The sequence below is a fragment of the Leptosomus discolor genome, chromosome 3, assembly GCF_034619465.1.
Source record: "Leptosomus discolor isolate bLepDis1 chromosome 3, bLepDis1.hap2, whole genome shotgun sequence".
NCBI lineage: Eukaryota > Metazoa > Chordata > Aves > Leptosomiformes > Leptosomidae > Leptosomus > Leptosomus discolor.
Window position 1 is genome coordinate 45,584,611 of NC_141393.1, and position 20,409 is coordinate 45,605,019.

Below are 20,409 nucleotides of genomic sequence, written 5' to 3' on the forward strand. Positions count from 1 at the left end.
TTGATTTTTCTTCAGACATTCTTTTTCTTTGGATGATTTTTTCCCAAGTATGCTTTTCAAAGCTTAGTTAAAAATCTAGAAGAGTGGAGCAGATACTTGTGTCTATTTAAAAACAAACCAATGCTGTAAAAGGGAAGTAAAAATATAAATAATAAATACACCAAACTTCTTACAGAACATATATATTAAAAAGAAATTATTCAGAAATATTGTAAAAACTAGTTAATGTATTAAGAAGCTTCACCTGTCCAAACAATAACTTTCTGTGAATAGTTGCCAGAAGAATTTTTATAAGTTGGTTGAAAAGCTTCTGATGACTGTTTCAGAGAGATTTCTGTATTGAGAACTTAGAAAACTTTCACCCTACATGTTGAATAATTTTAAAGTTTGTCCTTAAATATATGTGCGTTTCTTGATCTGTAATGTTGGCTCTGTCCCTTGTTTTGGTCTTTGTCTTCTTCTAGCTGTCCAGAACGTGGATGTAACAACCTAACTCTAGCTATAGGATATCCCAGCCTGTCATAGAAAATGTAACTGTGTTCACACCTGGAAGTGCACAGTATGCATTCATTTACTCCTAACATGGCTTGTATTTTCCTGTAAAACCTCATTGTTAATTTGCATGATTTGCCAGGTGTCACTGAGATGGTAAAACCTGTTTAGTAAAAGAAAGCAGATACACATGGGAGACTAATGTTCCGTATTCAACTGTATCTTTCTTGGGTTATGGTGTTTATGGTGTATAAACAATTTCACAAGTGCTTATTGCCATGACTCTGGAAACTTGGCTAAGTATTTCAGATGCATTGAATTTAAGCATAATTGTTACCATATACAAGTTAGTATGTTTTCCTTTTGAGTACTGGTTGTTTATCTGTCTACTGAATAGCACCTACCTCTGTTTCCAAAATTTTATCTCTCTTGAGCAGAAGAATATGTATTTTTACATGTAAGCAAGGAAATTAATACTTTTAAAAATCAAGGTAACTCAAAAGTGCCAAATTTGTGAACTTTTTTATTCTTGGAAGATATTCTTGGAAAAATATGTGAGATATCATACTGGATTACACATTTTCTTTGGCATATACAAGGTAAGCAGAAAATGTTAGTTTGTAGTAGAGGAATTTTCTACAGCATTGCAAACCTGTGTATTTCAATTGTGCTATTTCTATTTTTCTTTCCTATCTATAAAGGGCTGCTGATTAAAATTATGGAGTTTGAAAAAACTAAACGAACATACACAACTCCAGATGATGGCAATCTAAGCCTTCCCTTTTTTGTATATGTAGAAACAAGAACAGTAGCAGGAACAGTTATGGTAACATAGCATTTAAAGTACAAATCTGAACAATGAAAAGACAGGTAATACAAAATTGAGGTTATAGTATTTAATTCATTATATTGTTCTAAATAACTTTAATTACTGTTCATAACATAACAGGATTCAATATTGCTGGAACAATCTTAGATATGCATTTTTTTCTTTATTTGCATTCAACTTTCAGTCCTTAGCACTGTATACTTTAGCTTTGTGAATAATAATGAGGTGCACTGCCTATGTAAACATACTGTCCCAAGTTTTCAATAGCAACAAAAACTAGTAATAGAATTGTGACTTGTTTGGTAAAACAATACTGAATTTTATTAAGCATTGCAGGTTCTGTGGCACTTCAAGGTCCATTCCAAATCACATTTTTACTGAAATATGATAAGAGACAGCTCATTAGTACAGCATTCATTTTGTATGTTTTCTTACTAAAAGGCATAGAATCTATTAAGTAGTGAAGAATTTTTATGTGTTGCTGCTGAGTTTTCAGGTCATAGTTTACACTGACACATAATTTCCAAAGTTGCTTGCACCCTATTGTTGCTTGCACCCTATTGTTGCTCGCAATTGAGTAGAAGGTATGTGACGCTTCCTGTGATTTCATAGAAGGCAGAATGCAGTTTGATGTTTCAGCATTTAAGGGCACCTGAAGGCAAGTTAAGGGCAGGTTTTGGGAATAAAGAACCTTTTCTTCCTTTCCTTGTGAAGAAAACTACAAATCAGTTTAGACTTCTGACAAGGAAGTTCTATTCACATTGAACTACCAAGCTTTGCTAGAAACAGGTGTCACGTTGTGCTGCAGTAGCTTATGTTGCATTCGTTACTGGGTGCGGTAATATTACTAAGTATTAGGTATTATAGCTCTCTTTACATGAGGGTGCTTGGCTGTCAAACAACATTGGCATTTAAATAATAAAAATCTAGCCAATATTCACATGAATAGGCACATTGTTTCTATTAAAAGAAGTATTTCAAACTGTTCATAGTCATGAAAACAAATATTTTGACTTAAGTTTCAGAAACTTCCTTTGCAGTCAGATGCCTACCGACTGCAAGTACAGTAGTAAAGATATTGGAGTCCAGTGCTATCAGTTTGTAGAGTGTTTTTGTTTTCCAAAAGACATAAAGTGATATATTTTCAGAATTAGGATGATATAGAACAACATGATTAGAGAGGAGCATGGTTGAGACTTCAAAAGCTGTAGTGATTATGGGATTAAAGCACTTGACAACTTCTGGTAAGCAGAGGTCATGGTATTTGTCTTGAATAAGTGATATGTTAGGGATGGTGTAAATTGCTTGTTCTTTGGCTGATTTAATAGTTTTCAAATATGAACTTTTGAATTTCTAGTATACGTATTTCTACTCTGTAATATTATTTACAGCATCTTTTCTCTTAAGGTAGAGTATTCAAAATAATGCAGCTGAATATGCACATAATTCTTTAGAAACCATATTTAATAAATTTCTGGTTTATATGTGAATCTATTTAGGTCTCTTTCTCATGTATATGAGCACTAAATTCAACAAATTAAATTCTTCCTTTCAGGATTTTTACCTCTAAAGTCATCTGTATTTTGCTTTTTCATTTTTTTGCAGTAATTTGGCTCCCTCATGAGTGTTTTTTTCAGCACTTATGAAAGTTTTTTTCCCACCCTATTTCACTGTTTGTTTACTTCTACAATAGCAAGTTAATGTCTTTTTTCCCCGTGTACTGCCTGCGGTTTAGCTGTTGCAGTCCTCTCCATCCCCAAGTCATGATATATAGAGTTCAGTAGTGCTTCGAAGTTCCTGAGTCTGATGAACAGCTCATACATTTTCCAATTCTTTTTAGAGCAAGACCTGAACAAACAGATTATTTCATACTCCTTCTGTTTACACACATGCTCACACTCTTCTTTCAGAGGGAAGAAAACTCGCATTGCCTGTTCTGGACACTTCCCCTGTTCTAGTGAATTGAGAGCAGGAGCCTGGGACTCACCTTGGTTTGCACCTGCCGCACAGGGTAGTGATAAGCTATGGTTACACAGCTAGTTGATCAGCTTCTGAAACCAGCTTGAAATAGTCTCATAACTGTGCTTGGTTTGTATCCTTATCTGAGGCTAGTAGCTGCAGGAAGGAACAATTTTAAACTATCTCTTCCCCACCTTCCTCTGACTCCTTCTTTTCCCCTTTTCCTACGGGGGGAAGAATCTTTCCCGACTTCTATATAGGTTTCAAGAATCTATTAGGTAGCTTTAGAAGAATTAGATAATATTTTTAGATGTGTGGAGGAGATATACTAGATATATGTAGTCTGATACAAAGAAAAGAGTATCATGCCAGTTTCCATTCCTTGGTTTTATCTTCACAGTCTGGTCCTTTCCTGTAACAGAGAAGAGAATGTGTGGGTAATTTCTTTGGAATGCTAGGAGGGATCCTACAAAATACTGTGTTTAGGTGATTCTGTCAGTAAGAGTATGACATCTTATTATTTATTACTCATTTACCACACATTCAGGAATCCTAGTAATAGGATCGTGCCTGAGTTCTGCTTAAAAAGAAAAAAAAATTCCCCAAAAGCTTACAATGCAAGTATTACATTAATCATAATATAAATACAGAGGGAAAAGGGAATAGAAGGAAACAAGAGCTAACTATAGAGCTTTAGAAGTTTAATTTCCTTTATTCTTTGTAGTTGAGATGAGAATAGCTTTAAATAGAATTTAAAGCACTATAGTGAGTGGGAAGGAGAATTAAACCTCACCTGATGCAGGAAGTCAGTGGACCACATATGGCTAAGCTCGAGAGGAGTCTAGGCTTGGCCTTTTACTATACTTTATGCTCTGCTTTCAGCCTGCGCTGGAGACAGGATGGTCAACTAGATGATTCTTTGCTTATGCTGAGTATGGCTGCTATTATACTCACATTTTAGGGTATTTAAAAGAAACATCCTTTTCCAAGCATTGTTGGGGGAACACAGCATAAAAGTGCTTTTTTTAAAACTTAACCATCTGAGTAGATAAATACTTAGCTTGAATCACTGGTTTGAGGAAACGAGTTCTGAAACTGTTGGTTAGGTGAACTTAGATCAGCTTTACAAAGTGTAACTGAAGACCAGATTTGAAAGCATCTCAAGAACTGTTTCCAGAATAAAGGGAGGAAGGAGAAAATTTTAAATGCATGTGTAAGAAGATGTGTAAATAATTCTGGTTTGGTTTGTTTTTTTAACCAGATCCAATATGACACATTTTTGGTGTGCTTCATTTGTTATTAAACTGATCTTTTGCTAGTAAGAAATCAGATTCTTCAAGAAAGATTCTTTAGTCTCTACTCAACCTGTAGGTTCTGATCTTTGAAGTCTGAAGGAAGTAATTAATTTTAGCAGTATTGCTGATGCGAAGAACTTGCAAAGGGGTGTGCAAATATCTTTACTATATTCACTGTCCCTAGAAATGACATCTTTATGTTGCTCCCCTCTGAGTTGTGTCACTGAAATAAGACTGATGCTCATCTCTATTCCTCAGGTAGTTTTCACAGTGACATATTTCCATTTGGTCTGTGCTTTTTATTTGTTTAAAAAAATACTAATATGATTCACACAATGGAAACATAAATAGAATGTATCGTACATATTGTGTTGTCATCTGTGGAATTTTGAGAGCTGGTTAAATATTGACGAAAAATGTTAGACATGAGAAGATGAGAAAGAAGATTATCATTGTGGTAGAGTTCATGTTGAAGAGACTATAGCTTGATCCATATACTTCTGTAATTTCTCAGAAGAGATCATATCAGATATGCCAAATGAATAATGTTCCCATCTTCTCTCCCTTCTTTTTTTTTTTTTCCATTCCCTTGGTTGGTTTGTTTTGTTTTGTCTTGTTTTTAATGTAACGTGAACTTCCCCTGACATTCCTGATCAGATACACCCTTTAAAGTTGTCATGCTGTCTCTGGGAAATTCACCGTACATATATTATTTTTTGTTAGAGCAAGTGTTCCTCTTGGGAACATAAAATTCTATGGAAATCACTATGAAGATAAATTAAAATTCTTCCTCAAATGTGGAAGTTTTGTATATGGCTTTTTGATTCGCTGTTGAGATAAACTTCCTGATTTAGTAGTCATGGCTAGTGAATGTTAGATGGAGAAGCCTGCTCTATTTGCATATTTCACTTTTGAAAACAGTTTTTCATAGTTTTAACATTTAAATGGAATAAATTAGGCATGTTCTTACAAGAGGTTGTCATAATCCTCTCTACCATGTGGCCAGAGTGTATGCACTTGCTGCTTTCTTGTACGCGAATGCATGCTGACTCCATCACTTCCCAAGACTGCCTGAGTGTAAACCTGACTGTGAGCACTGGTCAGCACAGGCCTGGCAGGCTTTGAAGCAGCAAGTTCTAGGTCTAAGTGGTTGTTGCTGGAGCGTTATGGCCTGCTCTGTATTCTCATTAAACAGTGTAAGAATGATTAATTCTTACAAATGTAATATTAGCTGCCTTACTATCTTATGTACTATGTTGCTTTATAATTGCTGTGAAATTGTAAATTTGAAAAATAGATTTTATGTAAATTATTTCATAATGAGCCCTGTAGTTGCAATTTTGTAGTTGGCAGGTTAGTCACATGAGTTGCACTTCATGACTGAAGTATAATTATTGTGTAACAGCAGTGTAATTATCAGCTTAGTTACAACTACATGGAATTTTTCATATAAAACTTCTTTTTGTAGGAGGCTGACTGAAAATTTAATTAATTTATGCTACTTTTCACAGTTTTCTTCAGATTTCAGTTCCCCAGTAAAGAGGTACAAATGTTTTGAGAAAGAGTATTATTTTTCAACATTTTTAAAAATAATTTTTTTATTTCAAAATCATTGTTACATGTTAAAAACTTTTAATCTTATTTTTAAAATAATATAAACTAAGTTTTTATAGTTCAAATAAAAATATGCTGACTTAAATTACTACTATTTTATGATATTTCAAGAAAAGTGTATTGACATGAAATTTTACATTTCTTTTATTTCCTTTTGACCAGTAAATTTCAAAATTTGTTCTCCACACAGCCTTAATAACTATGAAAGACTTTTTTTTGTTAGTTTAGATTTATTTATTTAATACCTGCCTTTTACAGGTGACTGACTTTGTTGCACAGTGTTATAATCAGTACCTAATAGAGAGTATGGTAATAAACAAAATGTAGTGTGTAGTAAAGACAAGATCACATACTCTATTTAGGAGTAGAGAAAGTGAAGTGATCTGAGTATATTTCATCTAAAATCAGTAAAATCAGTAGAAGTAGCAGAATGTGGCACATGCTTCCTGATATTTTTTCACTTCTTTTACAATGTCAGATCTCAGACAGACTTACAGCATCTTTTACTTAATTTCCTTTTTTTCTGGATAAAGAGAGGGCATGCTTGGAGGCAGCAGTGATGTTCTAGAGTGTCCAACAAAATTGTAATTCATTCTGTGTAAAGCACAGACTCACTTAAAACAAATTAACAACCTTACCTTGCAGCAAAGATGATGCTCCTTAAAAAAAAAAAAAAAAAAAATTAAAAAAATAGAATAGGACTTTCCTGTTAACAGTGTATTATTGTATTTTCACAGGTATCCAAATTACGAATTTATCAGTGATAACTCCATATCCTGGTCAGCAGGACTTCACAACCGATACACTGAAAACTCCCTAAGAGGTGTTATTCTGGATATTCACTTTTTGTCTCAGGCAGACTTCCTGGTCTGTACATTTTCATCCCAGGTAAACTGCAATACAAATACAGTATAGACTATACGTACCAGTTCTAAGTCTTAGTTTTCTTCATGCTCCTGTTATCATCAGTGCACTCTGATGAAAATTTCAGGGAAGAATTAAAGGCTCAGTATGCTATGTGTACATTTATTGAACTGTAAGCACTGGTTGATTACTTCCCTTTTGAAGCGGCTGGCTTAATTAAGACATTTGAAATAAGCAAGAAAGCATGTTTAAAAGTTCCTTGTTTTGCGTAAAGTTAATGTATAACTTGTATCCATTCATTTCTATGCAGCTTAGTTAAGGCATTTGAAATAATTTTAAATATGTTTAACACCTCTTAATTTTGCATAAAGTTAATATATAACTTGTGTCCATCCATTTCTACGTATCGTTGCACTCTACTATGGTTCGAACATGTCTGCTGTTGCCTTAGGTGATTGTGGGAATGGAAGAGAATGAAGAAAGCAGACATTTAATTACTCTTCAGTCTATTACATTGCTAGCAATCCAGCGGCAGCGCAATACATGTGAATTCTGACCACTATAGTATGTAGAGACTTCTTTTGCAGATAATTATATGCTACAAGCTTCCTTTCTTGAATCATCTGGTGAAGCAAGTTAAAGTCCATTAGAAAACAGAATTGTATAATTGTCATTGTTGGCATTTTCTTCTTTATTATGTCATATTGTATATTAATTTAATATATAATTGGAAAAAGCTGTTTCAAAAAACTGCTTTAAGATTAAAAAAATATCAGAAAGCAGTATTTTGTGACTGATACACTGACCCACCTAATTCAAGTATGGCAAAACGTGGTTGAAATTACACGGAGTGAATGTTTTTTAACTACTATTGTTATCTATGCTCTTAGGTGACACTCCTGGTTCATTCAACTATGGATGGCCATGGATTATGATCACACATGATTGTGCTGTTACGTGGAAGTGGACACAAAACTGAAAATTAGAATTCACTTCAAAAATAAATGTTTTCCACAGCCTCAAATGTAAATTGTCTTCTGCACTGTAATGACAATTAGATAGTTAACAAGCATAATATAAATACTAATATATGATCAATACAGTGATATCTTGACCTTGACAGTCAGAATTGGTGCCTTAGGCTTAGCGACAATGAAATGATAGAATTTTCAATTTTTGGCAAAGGAAGGAGGAAGGGCAGCAAAACCACTCCCATGGACTTCCGAAGGGCAGGCTTTGACCTGTTCAGGTCACTGGTTGAGAAAGTCCCTTCGGAGTCTGTCCTAAAGGGCAAAGGGGTCCAGGAAAGCTGGACATTTTTCAAGAAGGAAGTCTTAAAAGCACAGGAGCAGGCCGTCCCCATGTGCCGTAAGATGAACTGGTGGGGGAAATGACCAGCCTGGCTGAACAGGGAGCTTTTGCTGGGACTTAGGAGAAAGAGGAGAGTCTACCTCCTTTGGAAGAAGGGTCAGGCTACTTAAGAAGAGTACAGGGATTTAGTTAGGTCATGTAGAATGAACATTAGGAAGGCAAAAGCCCAGTTAGAACTCAGTCTGGCCACTGTTGCAAGAGATAATAAGTGTTTTTACAAATACATTAACAATAAAAAAATAGCCAGGGAGAATCTCCATCCTTTATTGGATGTGAGGGGGAACATTGTCACTGAGGATGAGGAAAAGGTTGAGGTGCTGAATGCCTTCTTTGCCTCAGTCTTTAGTAGTCAAACTAGTTACCCTCAAGGTAATCAGCCCCCTGCGCTGGAGGACAAGGATAGAGACTAGAAGGATAATCCAGGAAGTAGTAGTTAATGACCTGCTGTGCCAATTGGACACTCACAAGTTTGTGGTGCCAGATGAAATCCACCTGAGAGTGCTGAGGGAGCTGGTGGAGGAACTTGCCAAGCCACTCTCCACCATTTATCAGCAATCCTGGTTAACGGGAGAGGTCATGGAAGACTGGAGTCTTGGCAATGTGACACCCATCTACAAGAAGGGCTGGAAGGAGGATCCGGGGAACTACAGGCCTGTCAGCCTGACCTCGGTACTGGGCAAGGTTATGGAGCAGTTCATCTTGGGTGCACTCACATGGCAAGTGCAGGACATCCAGGGAATCAGGCCCAGCCAGCATGGGTTCATGAAAGGCAGGTCCTGTTTGACCAGCCTGATCTCCTTCTGTGATCAAATGACCCACCTAGTGGATGAGTTAATAGCTGTGCATGTTGTCTACCTGGACTTCAGTAAGGCATTTGACACAGTTTCCCACAGCATCCTCTTGGACAAGCTGGCGGCTCATGGCTTAGACAGGTGTGCTCTTTGCTGGGTCAGAAATAAGCTGGATGGCCAAGCCCAGAGAGTGGTGGTAAATGGAGTTAAATACAGTTGACGACCAGTCACAAGTGGTGTTCCCCAGGGCTTAGGGTTGAGGATGGCCTTGTTTAACATCTTTATCAACAACCTGGATGGGATGATCAAATGCACCCTCAGCAAGTTTGCAGATGACACGAGATTAAGTGGGAGTGTTGATCTGCTTGAGGGTAGAGAGGCTCTGCAGAGGGATCTGGACAGGCTGGATCGATGGGCTGAGGTCAATTGTATGAAGTTTAAGAAGTCCAAGTGCTGGGTCCTGCACTTCGGTCACAACAACCCCCATGCAGAGCTACAGGCTTGGGGAAGTGTGGCTGGAAAGCTGCCTGGCTGAAAAGGACCTGGGGGTACTTGTTGACAGCCGGCTGAACATGACCCAGCAGTGTGCCCAGGTGGCCAAGAAGGGCAACAGCATCCTAGCCTGTATCAGACATAGTGTGACCAGCAAGAGTAGAGAAGTGATTGTGCCCCTGTACTCGGCACTGGTGAGACCACACCTTGAGTGTTGTGTCCAGTTTTGGGCACCACAGTATAGGAAAGACATTGAGGTCCTGGAGTGGGTCCAGAGAAGGGCAACAAAGCTGGTGAGGGATCTGGAGAACAGGTCTTATGAGGAGCGGCTGAGTGAACTGGGATTGTTTAGCCTAGTGAAGAGGAGGCTGAGAGGAGACCTTATTGCTCTTTACAATTACCTAAAAGGAAGTTGTAGTGAGGCCGGTGTTGGTCTCTTCTCCCGAGTAACTAATGACAGGACAAGAGGTAATGGCCTCAAGCTGCACCAGGGGAGATTTAGATTGGATATTAGGAAAAATTTCTTTACTGAAAGAGTGGTTAGGTGTTGGAACAGGCTGCCCAGGGAGGTGGTGGAGTCACCATCCCTGGAGGTGTTCAAAAGACTTATAGATGTGGTTCTTAGGGACATGGTGTTAGGATAATGATTGGACCTCATGATCTTAGAGGTCTTTTCCAACCAAAATGATTCTATGATTCTATGTTTCTATGAATTCTTGATAACATTATCATGGCAAGAAGACAGCAAAACCAGAAAAAGTATAGAAAAGCCCCTTACCCCTCAATCATGCTTATGGATAAATTTTTTTCACTGCTAACCAAGCTCTGTGAAGAAAACGACATTTTATAGCATCATTAGAAGATTATTAATACAGGCAACTTCAGACCAAGACATGAATAAACTCCAAAGTTTATTTACTAAGAAAAGCTTGTGAGGAGCCATCCACTTCTGTAATAAAGTTTGATTCAGCTGAAGTATGTCCACTGAATGTGTATCACAGTGAAAGAGATGATCATCAGCTAAGAGCTGGAGCTGTGTATCTTAAATGCCACACATGCGTTGGTGTAGAGACACTTCATATTCTCAAGGAAGAATTATGTGGTCTTTGGTAAAAACTTAAGAAATCTGTAACATTTTCTGCTATTACTATATTCGAATAGCTGTGTTAAAAGTGGTAAATGTTTACCTTAAATAAAACACTGGGTATAAACATAAAAGAAACATGTTTAAATGTAGACTTGGAGAGAATATATTGTAATTGAATTGTAGGTGTTGAAGTCATTTCAAGAGAATATATGTTAAAATACATTGATGTAGAGAGTGTGAGAGAGGTTGATGGGGACCTCTGGAGGTCGTCTGGTAGAACCCTCTTTGAGGGTACTTTTAGAGGTAAATGGTATCTTTGAGCTTCAATCTCATTCTGCATCTCCCTGTATTTAACAGTAGATATTTTTGCTGGATGATGTATTTAATTTTGCAGAGTTGCAGAAAGTTCTACTGAAGTCTTGGAAATCCTGTATTCCACTGTTACTCTCATTAGCTGGGACTATGAATTTGGTCCAACCGTTTAGTTAACTCATTCTTGGCAATTTCTTGTGCTTTAATAGTTCAAACTCCTCAAAAATCATTTAGCACCAGTTTTGCTGGTCATACAACAATGTGGAGCTCTGCAGTATTTTCATATATTAGGCTTTTCTAAGGTTTGTTGCAAGTTTTCCCACTGGTCAGAAAGATTTCTCTTTTTTGGGTTTGAAATTTGATCCTCTGATCTCTAAGATGTGAACTACTATCCTTGTCCTTTCATCAATGAAATAAACAAAAGCAGGCTGCTAATGACCATCTTTTGTTCAATCTGAAGAGAATCTGAAGAGAAGTCCAATCTGTCTGAAGAGAAATTACGTATAAGAATGTGGTCTTATTTATGTCCAGTGTGGTTTTGGACTTTCACCTTAATCAATTGATGCTGAGTTTCTTCCACTTTGTTTTCCTTGCCAAAAAGAGTCAAAACTTCATTACAGAGGTATTAAGAAAAAAATTACCTATGTGTGAATAGAATCAGGCACTTTAGGAAGTCCCCTATGTTAATTCTTATTTATGCTACCACAACTAAATGATTACTGATATTTCATTAATTAACTGTTGTTAAAGAAATTAAGCCCATTAAGTGATGTGGAGTCAAGGGAAACAATCTACCTTGGCTTTGTATTTCAGCAACATTGCATTAATTGAGATGTGTAGAAAAGCCACGTGGTAGGTAGTTACACAAATCATAACACAGTAGCAGAATTAAAATTGCATGTTAAAACAAAGAGCTTATTTGTCTCTTCAGTCTTCATTTAGATGAAATCATAGCTCCCTCTGCCTGATGTATTTTTCTTCACAATCTCATTTCCTTCCAGATCTTACTAGTCTTTGTATTTTGCATTGTACATGTAAGTATACAGACTGCAAAACAAGTGGATCTATGAATAAAAAATGGGAGGCTGGCTTTAACTATAATTCTGCATGTGAATTCTTTGCCTACTGCCCTCCACAACTTACAGTTTAGTTACCCAGGTTTAGCGCTACGAAGGAAACAATCGCTGAGAGAAGGTGATGTATGTTTTATGTCAGGTATGCAGGACACAGTCACTGAAAAAGATTTCTACTGAAATGAGTGTGGATGTGTGTGTATCCTCCTCCTGGGCTGCACACACATGCGGAGAACAAAACATCAAGAACAGTCACAGGAGCTATAAAATAAATGACCTCTTACCAGTGTATTGGTCATCACATTTGTTTCTGTGTTATGGGGTATAACAACTACTTCGAAACAATGAACTCCAGCCTGATCTTCTGAAAGCTACTTCTGAAAAGTTGTTTCAAAGATGAGATGGAGAGGGATGAAACGAAATCTATTACATTTTTAAAGCAAATGCCTCTCTCAAAGAAGCTAGAAAAGTACAAATATGTCTAGTTTGACTGATCAAAGTTCTATTCACCATGTCTTCAGAGGGAGAAAAGAGAAATAAAATCAAGCTTTACCATATTTACCTAGACTGAAAATAATGAAAAAGCTCAAATGCTTCTTCATATTGAAGAAGTCTTCTGTAGTTAGTTTATCAAGCTCACACAAAGTGAGAGAAGACTAGAGAAATGTCGAAGTCAGAAAGGTCACAGTGGCCAAATCAGACACCTGACAAAGAAGAGCTTTCTAGTCCATTGTTGGAAAGAGCTTTGTTTAATATAGTGGCAGCCACGTGTTCCTGGCAACTCTGGGAGATACAACATGATTCTCATGTGGAGACCTGTTTTCAGTCTGAAGAAAATTCCCTTCGTAACATGTGGTACAATAAAACTTCAAAATGCATCTTTCTCCTTACCAATGTAATTATTGTCTTGCTAGAATTCAGTTTGATTTAGTTGTCTTCCAAGTTGCCAACAGTCATAATTTTATCACAGTTGTAATTCTATCTATTACTAACAGCGTTTTAAAGCCTTGGACTTCTAGAACTGCTTGATTGTGAAAATTGGAGCTTCCTTTAGAAAAGTAAATGTAAAGCCTCATTATTGAATAATAAATTTTGAAAATGTAAGTTCTAAAGGTTCAAAGGGAAGTAAAATACAGTTTTTATTAGTAGTAGAAAAGGAGAATGAATTTGTTTTTACATTTGATTGGCTACATACTATTCATTTTGAAAAGCAGGATGGCTAGTGTTCATATAGATGTTTTCAGTTTTTACCGAAAAGTAGACTGTTCTATTCATTTATATATTTACCAAATCTGATCACCAGAGTACTACCTAAAACGCTGAAAATCGTATGCTTCTTGTTAATAAAGTGCAGGTTTTTTGGTTTTGTGGGGTTTTTTTGTTTGTTTTTGTTTTATTTTTGACCTGGACATTCCAAAACTTGATCCTTTTGTGAAATTTAATTGTTACACATTGGTTGCTGACTTCTGTGGTGTATTGCAGGCACGCACAATATTTATGACTTCTCTTCTGTTTTTATTTCTGAGGTTTGTCGAGTTGCCTATGAAATTATGCAGACATTGCATCCAGATGCTTCAGCATATTTCCATTCTTTGGATGATATCTACTACTTTGGGGGACAGAATGCCCACAACCAGATTGCTATTTATGCTCATCATCCACGAACTGCTGATGAAATTCCTATGGAACCTGGAGATATAATTGGAGTAGCTGGAAACCACTGGGATGGCTATTCAAAAGGCATCAATAGGAAATTAGGAAGAACAGGCCTGTACCCATCCTACAAAGTTAAGGAGAAAATTGAGACAGTCAAGTATCCTACATACCCAGAGGCTGACAAGTAAATTAAAAGGAAGACGTTCAGCAGTAATTCTCAGTTTTGATTGGTTTGAACCAATCAACACACTAACTAATGGTTTATATGGGATATGAATTTGCATTTTAACATGCAGTTAAAATCAAAGCCTTTAGCAATGAAACTGGATAAGAAGCTGAGAACAAATGGATGAGCTGTTATCTGAACTTACTCTTAAACGGTTTTTGTTATATGCACTCTCACACATGCACACACAAACCCACATATAACAGGAAAACTGTTGTTTTATACTTTTTGTCTCTTTTCAGGATTTGTCCCAGTCATTAGTCTTACTTGAGCTTTGGGCTCTTTTCTCTGCCATTAATTGACAATAATGTTCAGACTTATAACACTGCCACATTGTGTAATTTGAGTGACATGAACATATTTTGTATGTGCAAAATTTAAAACATGGTGCCTATATTTGAAAAATTTGTGACCTTTTTAGAAGAGCCATGCCCATTTCACAGTGGGCAAGAGTCAATCTTCAACTGGTGTTACCATGACCACTGAACCTGCTTCAAACAGATTCAGATTTCAGATTAGATTTCTTTACAAGTTTATTTTTAGCATACCATTGATTACTTCTCGACATTAATAAAATAAAGGATACATCCAACAACAAAATAGTCACTGTCTGTTAGGAACTTTTGTGAAACAATGCTGTGAACAGATTATTTAGTACTGATAATGTTTCTGGACATTGCCTTTGATTGAAAAAGAAGGAAACCCCAAACAAACCACAAAGCCCTCAAAGGAAAAATTAGCTGGAGTTTCATTGAGTTTTTAAACGCTCATTTTGCAGTATAGCAGCGGCTTAGTGGCACAGTGTTGCTCAGTTCTGGGGACAGTGGGTTTCAGTAGGATGACTTCAGTGTCTCAATTTCTTACATTTACTCTCTAGCACTCTTCTTCTACCTTCTGTGTTTCTCTTCAGAAAATAGTTTTTTAGGTTATTATAGATGGCCATTTATCATTCTGGCATTGAATGTAGTTACTTTTAAGTAAAATACTTCAGGTTATCCCACTTATAGAACCCGTCAATCTAGAGTGCTCTAAAAAAAATCTATTTACCCAAAAAACAGTAGGTTCCAAGAAAGGAAGCGTTTTTATGCATGACATAAAATGGTTAGTAATTCTTAGTATTTTGAAATCTGTTGCTGGTCTGCTCTCTATTAAGAAAAGAGATAATTTACAAAATAATTTTACAAACAAATTTGTAGATTTGGGGATTGTATGTATATAAATATGTATTTTTAAAATGTACACATATTAAGAGATTATTTCCAAATAGAAAGAATATTGATAGCATTATACAAGTCTAGTGCAATCCAGTCTGGAATACTGGAAGTGCAGAAGACGTTTACTATTCAGACACTGAGAAAATGCCACGTGAGTAAAGATTAAAAAAGCATGGCTAGTTGATGTTAACAAAGCATAAGTTAAAAGGATATTTAATTATATTTATGAATAGACCAAGGACAGTGTCGACATAATGAATGGATGCACTTGAACATGAATAAATTTTAGGCTGAAAAGTAAAAGGAAATCTCTGGTTCAGCAACACTGTTCCCATTGAAATAGTGGTGAGTAAGATGGAATTTGATTGGTATAAAGGAATTAACAAAGTAGTTCTCTCTGATACCACTTGCAGGACTGATCCTGTAGATCTCTTCCAGTTATGTGCTCCTCAATTGAAAAACTATTTTGTGACTTGAAAAAGAATAACAATATCAAAGTTGAAAACTGCTGTGGAAAAAAAAGGTAAATTGCCTGTTAGTGATACTAAATAGACATATTAGTAAAAATGAGCATAGATACCAAATGGGATTTAAAGATGGATTGAAGGATAACAGCAAATGAGTAAGAATGACCGGGAAATGCTAAAGATCATGTATTTCTGTGACTAAAGATGGCTAGAGTTAACTCATGTTTCTGTATGTTGAACTACTAAGGAAGCTGTTCGATGTTAGTTTACTGTCTAAGTGATTCTGATAAATAGCCAAACTCATGCTGTTTCAGCTATGTAGGCTAATGTAGGCTAAATTATAACTCTCTTTTACTTAAATTTGAATGGTACACACAAGGCTATTGCTGCTTTCCTTTTCAGTTTGAAAAAAAAATCCAAACCCACAAACATTTCTTCCACAGCAATTAGATCAATGCATTTTATCTTGGGAAAACTACTTTAATTATTTCTCCACAAATACTATATTATCTATTTGATATTTATAGATTTTGAAAAGCTTTCATTTTTGAAGCTATTTACTTACAATTTCAGAGCTCATCATTTCCAGCTCATTTCTTAGAGTGTGATGCAGCAGTAGTATTTATAAATGAATTAACATATGAAAATTCCTCCATAGTCAGGTAACTCAATTGAAAATTTCAGTGAAGAAGGTAAATAACAGAACATCTAAGATGAGCACAAATGCAAGAGCAGATCTTCTGATGTAGTAATGAGAGAACTGAAAACACTGATGTTATAGAAGACATACGTATATAATGTGGCAATTCCTCAACAGACTGTATCTGACGAAGTATTGGCAAGGTACATGTGTGTCCTTACATATTCTAAGTATCTAATGAATAATTAGCTCATCATCTTTGAGAAAACGATCATGAAATGGTATGAAATTATAAAATTATTGTTAATAATTAAGAAATGTACTAATGTAGATGCCCTTATTCCCCTGGGCCGTATGATCCTCTAGTGCTTATAATGCAGTACTTCCTCTCAGAGGAAGAAACCTAGCATTAGGCTGCTTGCTAGATGCATCTGTTTCTAAAGATTTATTTCCTTTAAGACCACCAGTTAGTAACGTCTTGGAATCCTGAGATCTTGGGACATTAAAACTGAATTTGTTTTATATTAACCAAAATTAATATGAGAGACTTTATTCTCAGTTATGGTGGAGTCCAGGTAGTGTGGAAGGATCCATGGGTAAATGAAAATGAGATCCCCAGATTTTTATTGTAGCTCACAGAAAAGTGAAACAACAGGAAATAAAGATTTTGTCGTAAATACCCGAAAAAAAGCTGAATCTTTTGAAAGTTGTGAACTTGTTAAGATGGTAGCCACAATTCTTGCAAGCAGCCAAGTATTCATCTTCTTTCTTCTGTTCACCTTGTAGCTCTGCAACAATCCAGTCGTGTAATTTTTGCCTCATACCAAACCATGTCTGACATCCATAAAACAAAGACAGCCCTCATACTCTCTTTAACAAGCTAATGTTTAATTAAATTTGTCCTCTTTAAGAAGCAGTTGTGTATGTGTGTGCGCGTGCACGTGTTGTGTTCATAAAAAAGGACATTTCCTTCTTCGCTATTTTACCTTATCATTGTTATGTTCTCTATAATAACTTATTTGACAGGTAAATGTAGTTTCTGGAAACTGAATATTCTATTTCCTTCTTACCAGCTGGGCTGAGAAATTTATTCTGAGTAGTACAGTTCACAGTTAACTAGTCTTCTGTGATACTGGTGCACCTGGAGTCTGAGGTCATCATCAGCAATTTGCTTCTGCCACCACAATTACACTAACCTGAGTTCTGTCCTTGGTTTTCCGTCCAGCCTAGTGTCAGATGCATGGGATTCCCAAGTCTGCTCTACCAACATCCTGTCCCTGTGAACTGCCAAGTATTATGGATTTGTTCACGAAGGATGATGTTTTATTTCAAACTTTTTAAATATTTACCTTCAGAGAAGCCTTTTGTCTGCCCCTTCTACCACTGACTTTTAAGTAAACGCAATTACCAGAAAGATTTCTCTCCTTTACCAGTTTTTCAGAAAAGAGAACTGGCAATACCTTTCTTGTGGAGAGATAGTCACAATGTGAAAATTTCCTCCTTAATGAGTTTTATATTTCTTTGGTATGTAATTGTAAAGTGAGGGTCTTCTGAGCTAGAAACATAATAGACTATAAAACAGAAAATTTTCATTACAAGTTCTTGATAAGAGGAGGGAGATTAGCCCCTATTTAGTAGTTCCCCATTTGGAACTTTTTCAAAACAGTGAATTGAACTTCTGTTTTTCCAGGTCATAAGCCTCTTTGTAATGTAATCTCTCAAATGTCTGAAGAATCCAGGTAAAAATAATTTGTTTAGTTTGAGAGGTGAGAAGGAGAGAGTCTAATAAGAAGACGCAACATTTTACTTTAAAATTAAGTTGCTATATCAGTTTATAAAGCCACAAATAAACCTTTCAATGCTGAGTTAAGGACCTCTGCCAGCAAAATCGTTCTGCTTTTTGCCAGAAATGTGTAAAATTTGCAACCCCTCATTTCATTTTGCCCAATACCAGGCCAAGACATGTATAAACGTTATGCTGGTCACGTCCTGATCATTGATTGTTTCTGTATTGCAGTTTTATTCATATTGGGGTGGCTTGGAAGCAGGCTGTCAAAGTGCACAAACTTTGTTTGGTATTCTTATTGTGTTGAATTAAAATTGCGTTTAAAATGCACAAAAATTCCATTTCCTAAGGCACCACTAGAATTCTAATTGTAGTCTACAGGCTTTTGTCAAGGTTCTCTGTTATGTACCTGCAAGCTTATCGGGAGCAAGACTGAAGCAAAGTTAGTTATGCATAAATACCAACTGCAAACAGGGTAGGTTAGACTTCGTAGTATCCTGTTCATTTCTAAAAAGCATGAAATGTGGCACTGCATGATTCAAATAAGAGGATAGTATAAAATTTCCAAGCCTTCAAAAAAAGTTGCTAGTCTGTGTCACTGTTTGCCTGTGTCACTGGTTGCATTCACTGGGTGCAAGGTTATTTCAGAATCAAAGCACATAAGGCAGACGTCTTCTGGCATTACTACAGGTATCTGAGAGTCCCTTCCATTGATGTGTTTGCTGGTCTTTACCCCTTTTGGTACCATGTACAAATACCTAACAATGCTGATGATGTTTCCCATTCAGTGGAACCTTCCTCTATTTCGTATGCTTGTTTCCTTTGACTCAGCTTACTTACAGTCAACAGAATCCTGTTGCCACTGCAATTCAAGCAAGTTTGGATTAATGCAAAGGCATCCCAATTGTTTGCGTCAAAAATGTCCTTACCATTGCTCAAAATTAACTTCACGCTCTTAGGCTGACTTCTAAGGAGATGCTGGTGAGGGAGGGAGCTGTCTCCACGGGACTATACTGTACACGTTAACTGCTGACACATATGTACTGGTTTTACTTTCAATTTTACATGATTTTTCAGCTTTATACAGACTCAAGGTTTTATTTTAGTATATTTATGAGGGGTTTTCTTGAGCGTGGTGAGACAAAGTCCCAACTATTGTACACTTTCTTTGAGAAGTATATCGGACCTCACCCCATTTCCTCTAATTGTCTTAAAGACATCCTCCAGTTGCACCATTTTAATAGAATCATCTAGATTAATGTTTCTTGAAAACTATGGCATTTTTATTCTCTTCCATTAGCCCCACTGCCAACTTGGATCTGAGTCTGATCTGCCATGGCTGTTTGAACCTTCTTCAAACCTTTCTGCTTAGTGTGTTTCGATTGCCTTGTCTAGTGGCTAGTGGTCATTACTTGACCAGGAATCCAAGGGACAGCAAGTGTCTGTATTTAATTTTTCATAATAACATCTGAAATTATATTTCTTGCAGGTTGTTTTTTTCCAAAATGCATTTTCTTGTTTTTTCTAACTGGTATAGTCAAGGAGAAAACACCATAATCAGATGTGCCTAGTAAGTGCTTAGGAGGCTTACAAGGCATAGATGTTCCTTATCTGATAAGATTTACAACTTAGACCATGGCAGGTTTCTTGACCAAATGAAAGATGTATTCTCATAGCATTCCCTGAGCATTTTTGACTAGCACTTATAATGCCTGCAGCTTAATATGCAAGCAACAGGGACACAGTCTGAATGCAGTCTTTTTACAGGACTATAAGAAACAGGTCATTTTCTTCTCTTCAGTCTTAGAAACCTTTATTTTAGCTTCTTTTTAGTGTTCCTGCCCTCTTTGGCAATGTTTTTGGTATAATACAGCTGCACAATTCTCAATTACACTTAAGTACACTGTAAGTACAGCCACAAGAATATTACATCTCAGCTGTGAGAGACACTGAACGTAGGGATTGTTGTCCAGTTCAGCTGTCTACAAAAGATGTGTCTCTTAAAGAAGCCAAGTGTGTTTGCTGATATCTTTCTGAACAGTAGCAACCTGGAAGAATGGAAGAGAGAGACCAAAACCCAGGACATACTACTTCCTTCTTTCTGAATGAGAAGGAATTGGGTTCCGTTATGTCCAGCTGAGACGCTGGAAAGCAATTGACTAGTTGGTGGGAGTCTCCTTCACAACTTCAGCTTATTGCTGCTGAATGAACTGTGATGAGTTTATAATTTTGAATCTGTGG

General features: G+C 36.5%; 1 protein-coding gene across 3 annotated transcripts in view; it reads left to right on the forward strand.

Annotated features, from left to right (window-relative positions):
- FUT8 (fucosyltransferase 8) overlaps positions 1 to 14,023 on the forward strand; it is a 68,807-nt gene extending 54,784 nt beyond the window's left edge. For all 3 annotated transcript variants that reach the window (XM_086462790.1, XM_086462789.1, XM_086462791.1), the window contains 2 exons: positions 6,927 to 7,077; positions 13,706 to 14,023. In XM_086462790.1, coding sequence (XP_086318916.1) covers positions 6,927 to 7,077; positions 13,706 to 14,023 — 469 coding nt within the window. The remainder of the gene's footprint in view (positions 1 to 6,926; positions 7,078 to 13,705) is intronic.
- The last annotated feature ends 6,386 nt before the right edge of the window (positions 14,024 to 20,409 follow it).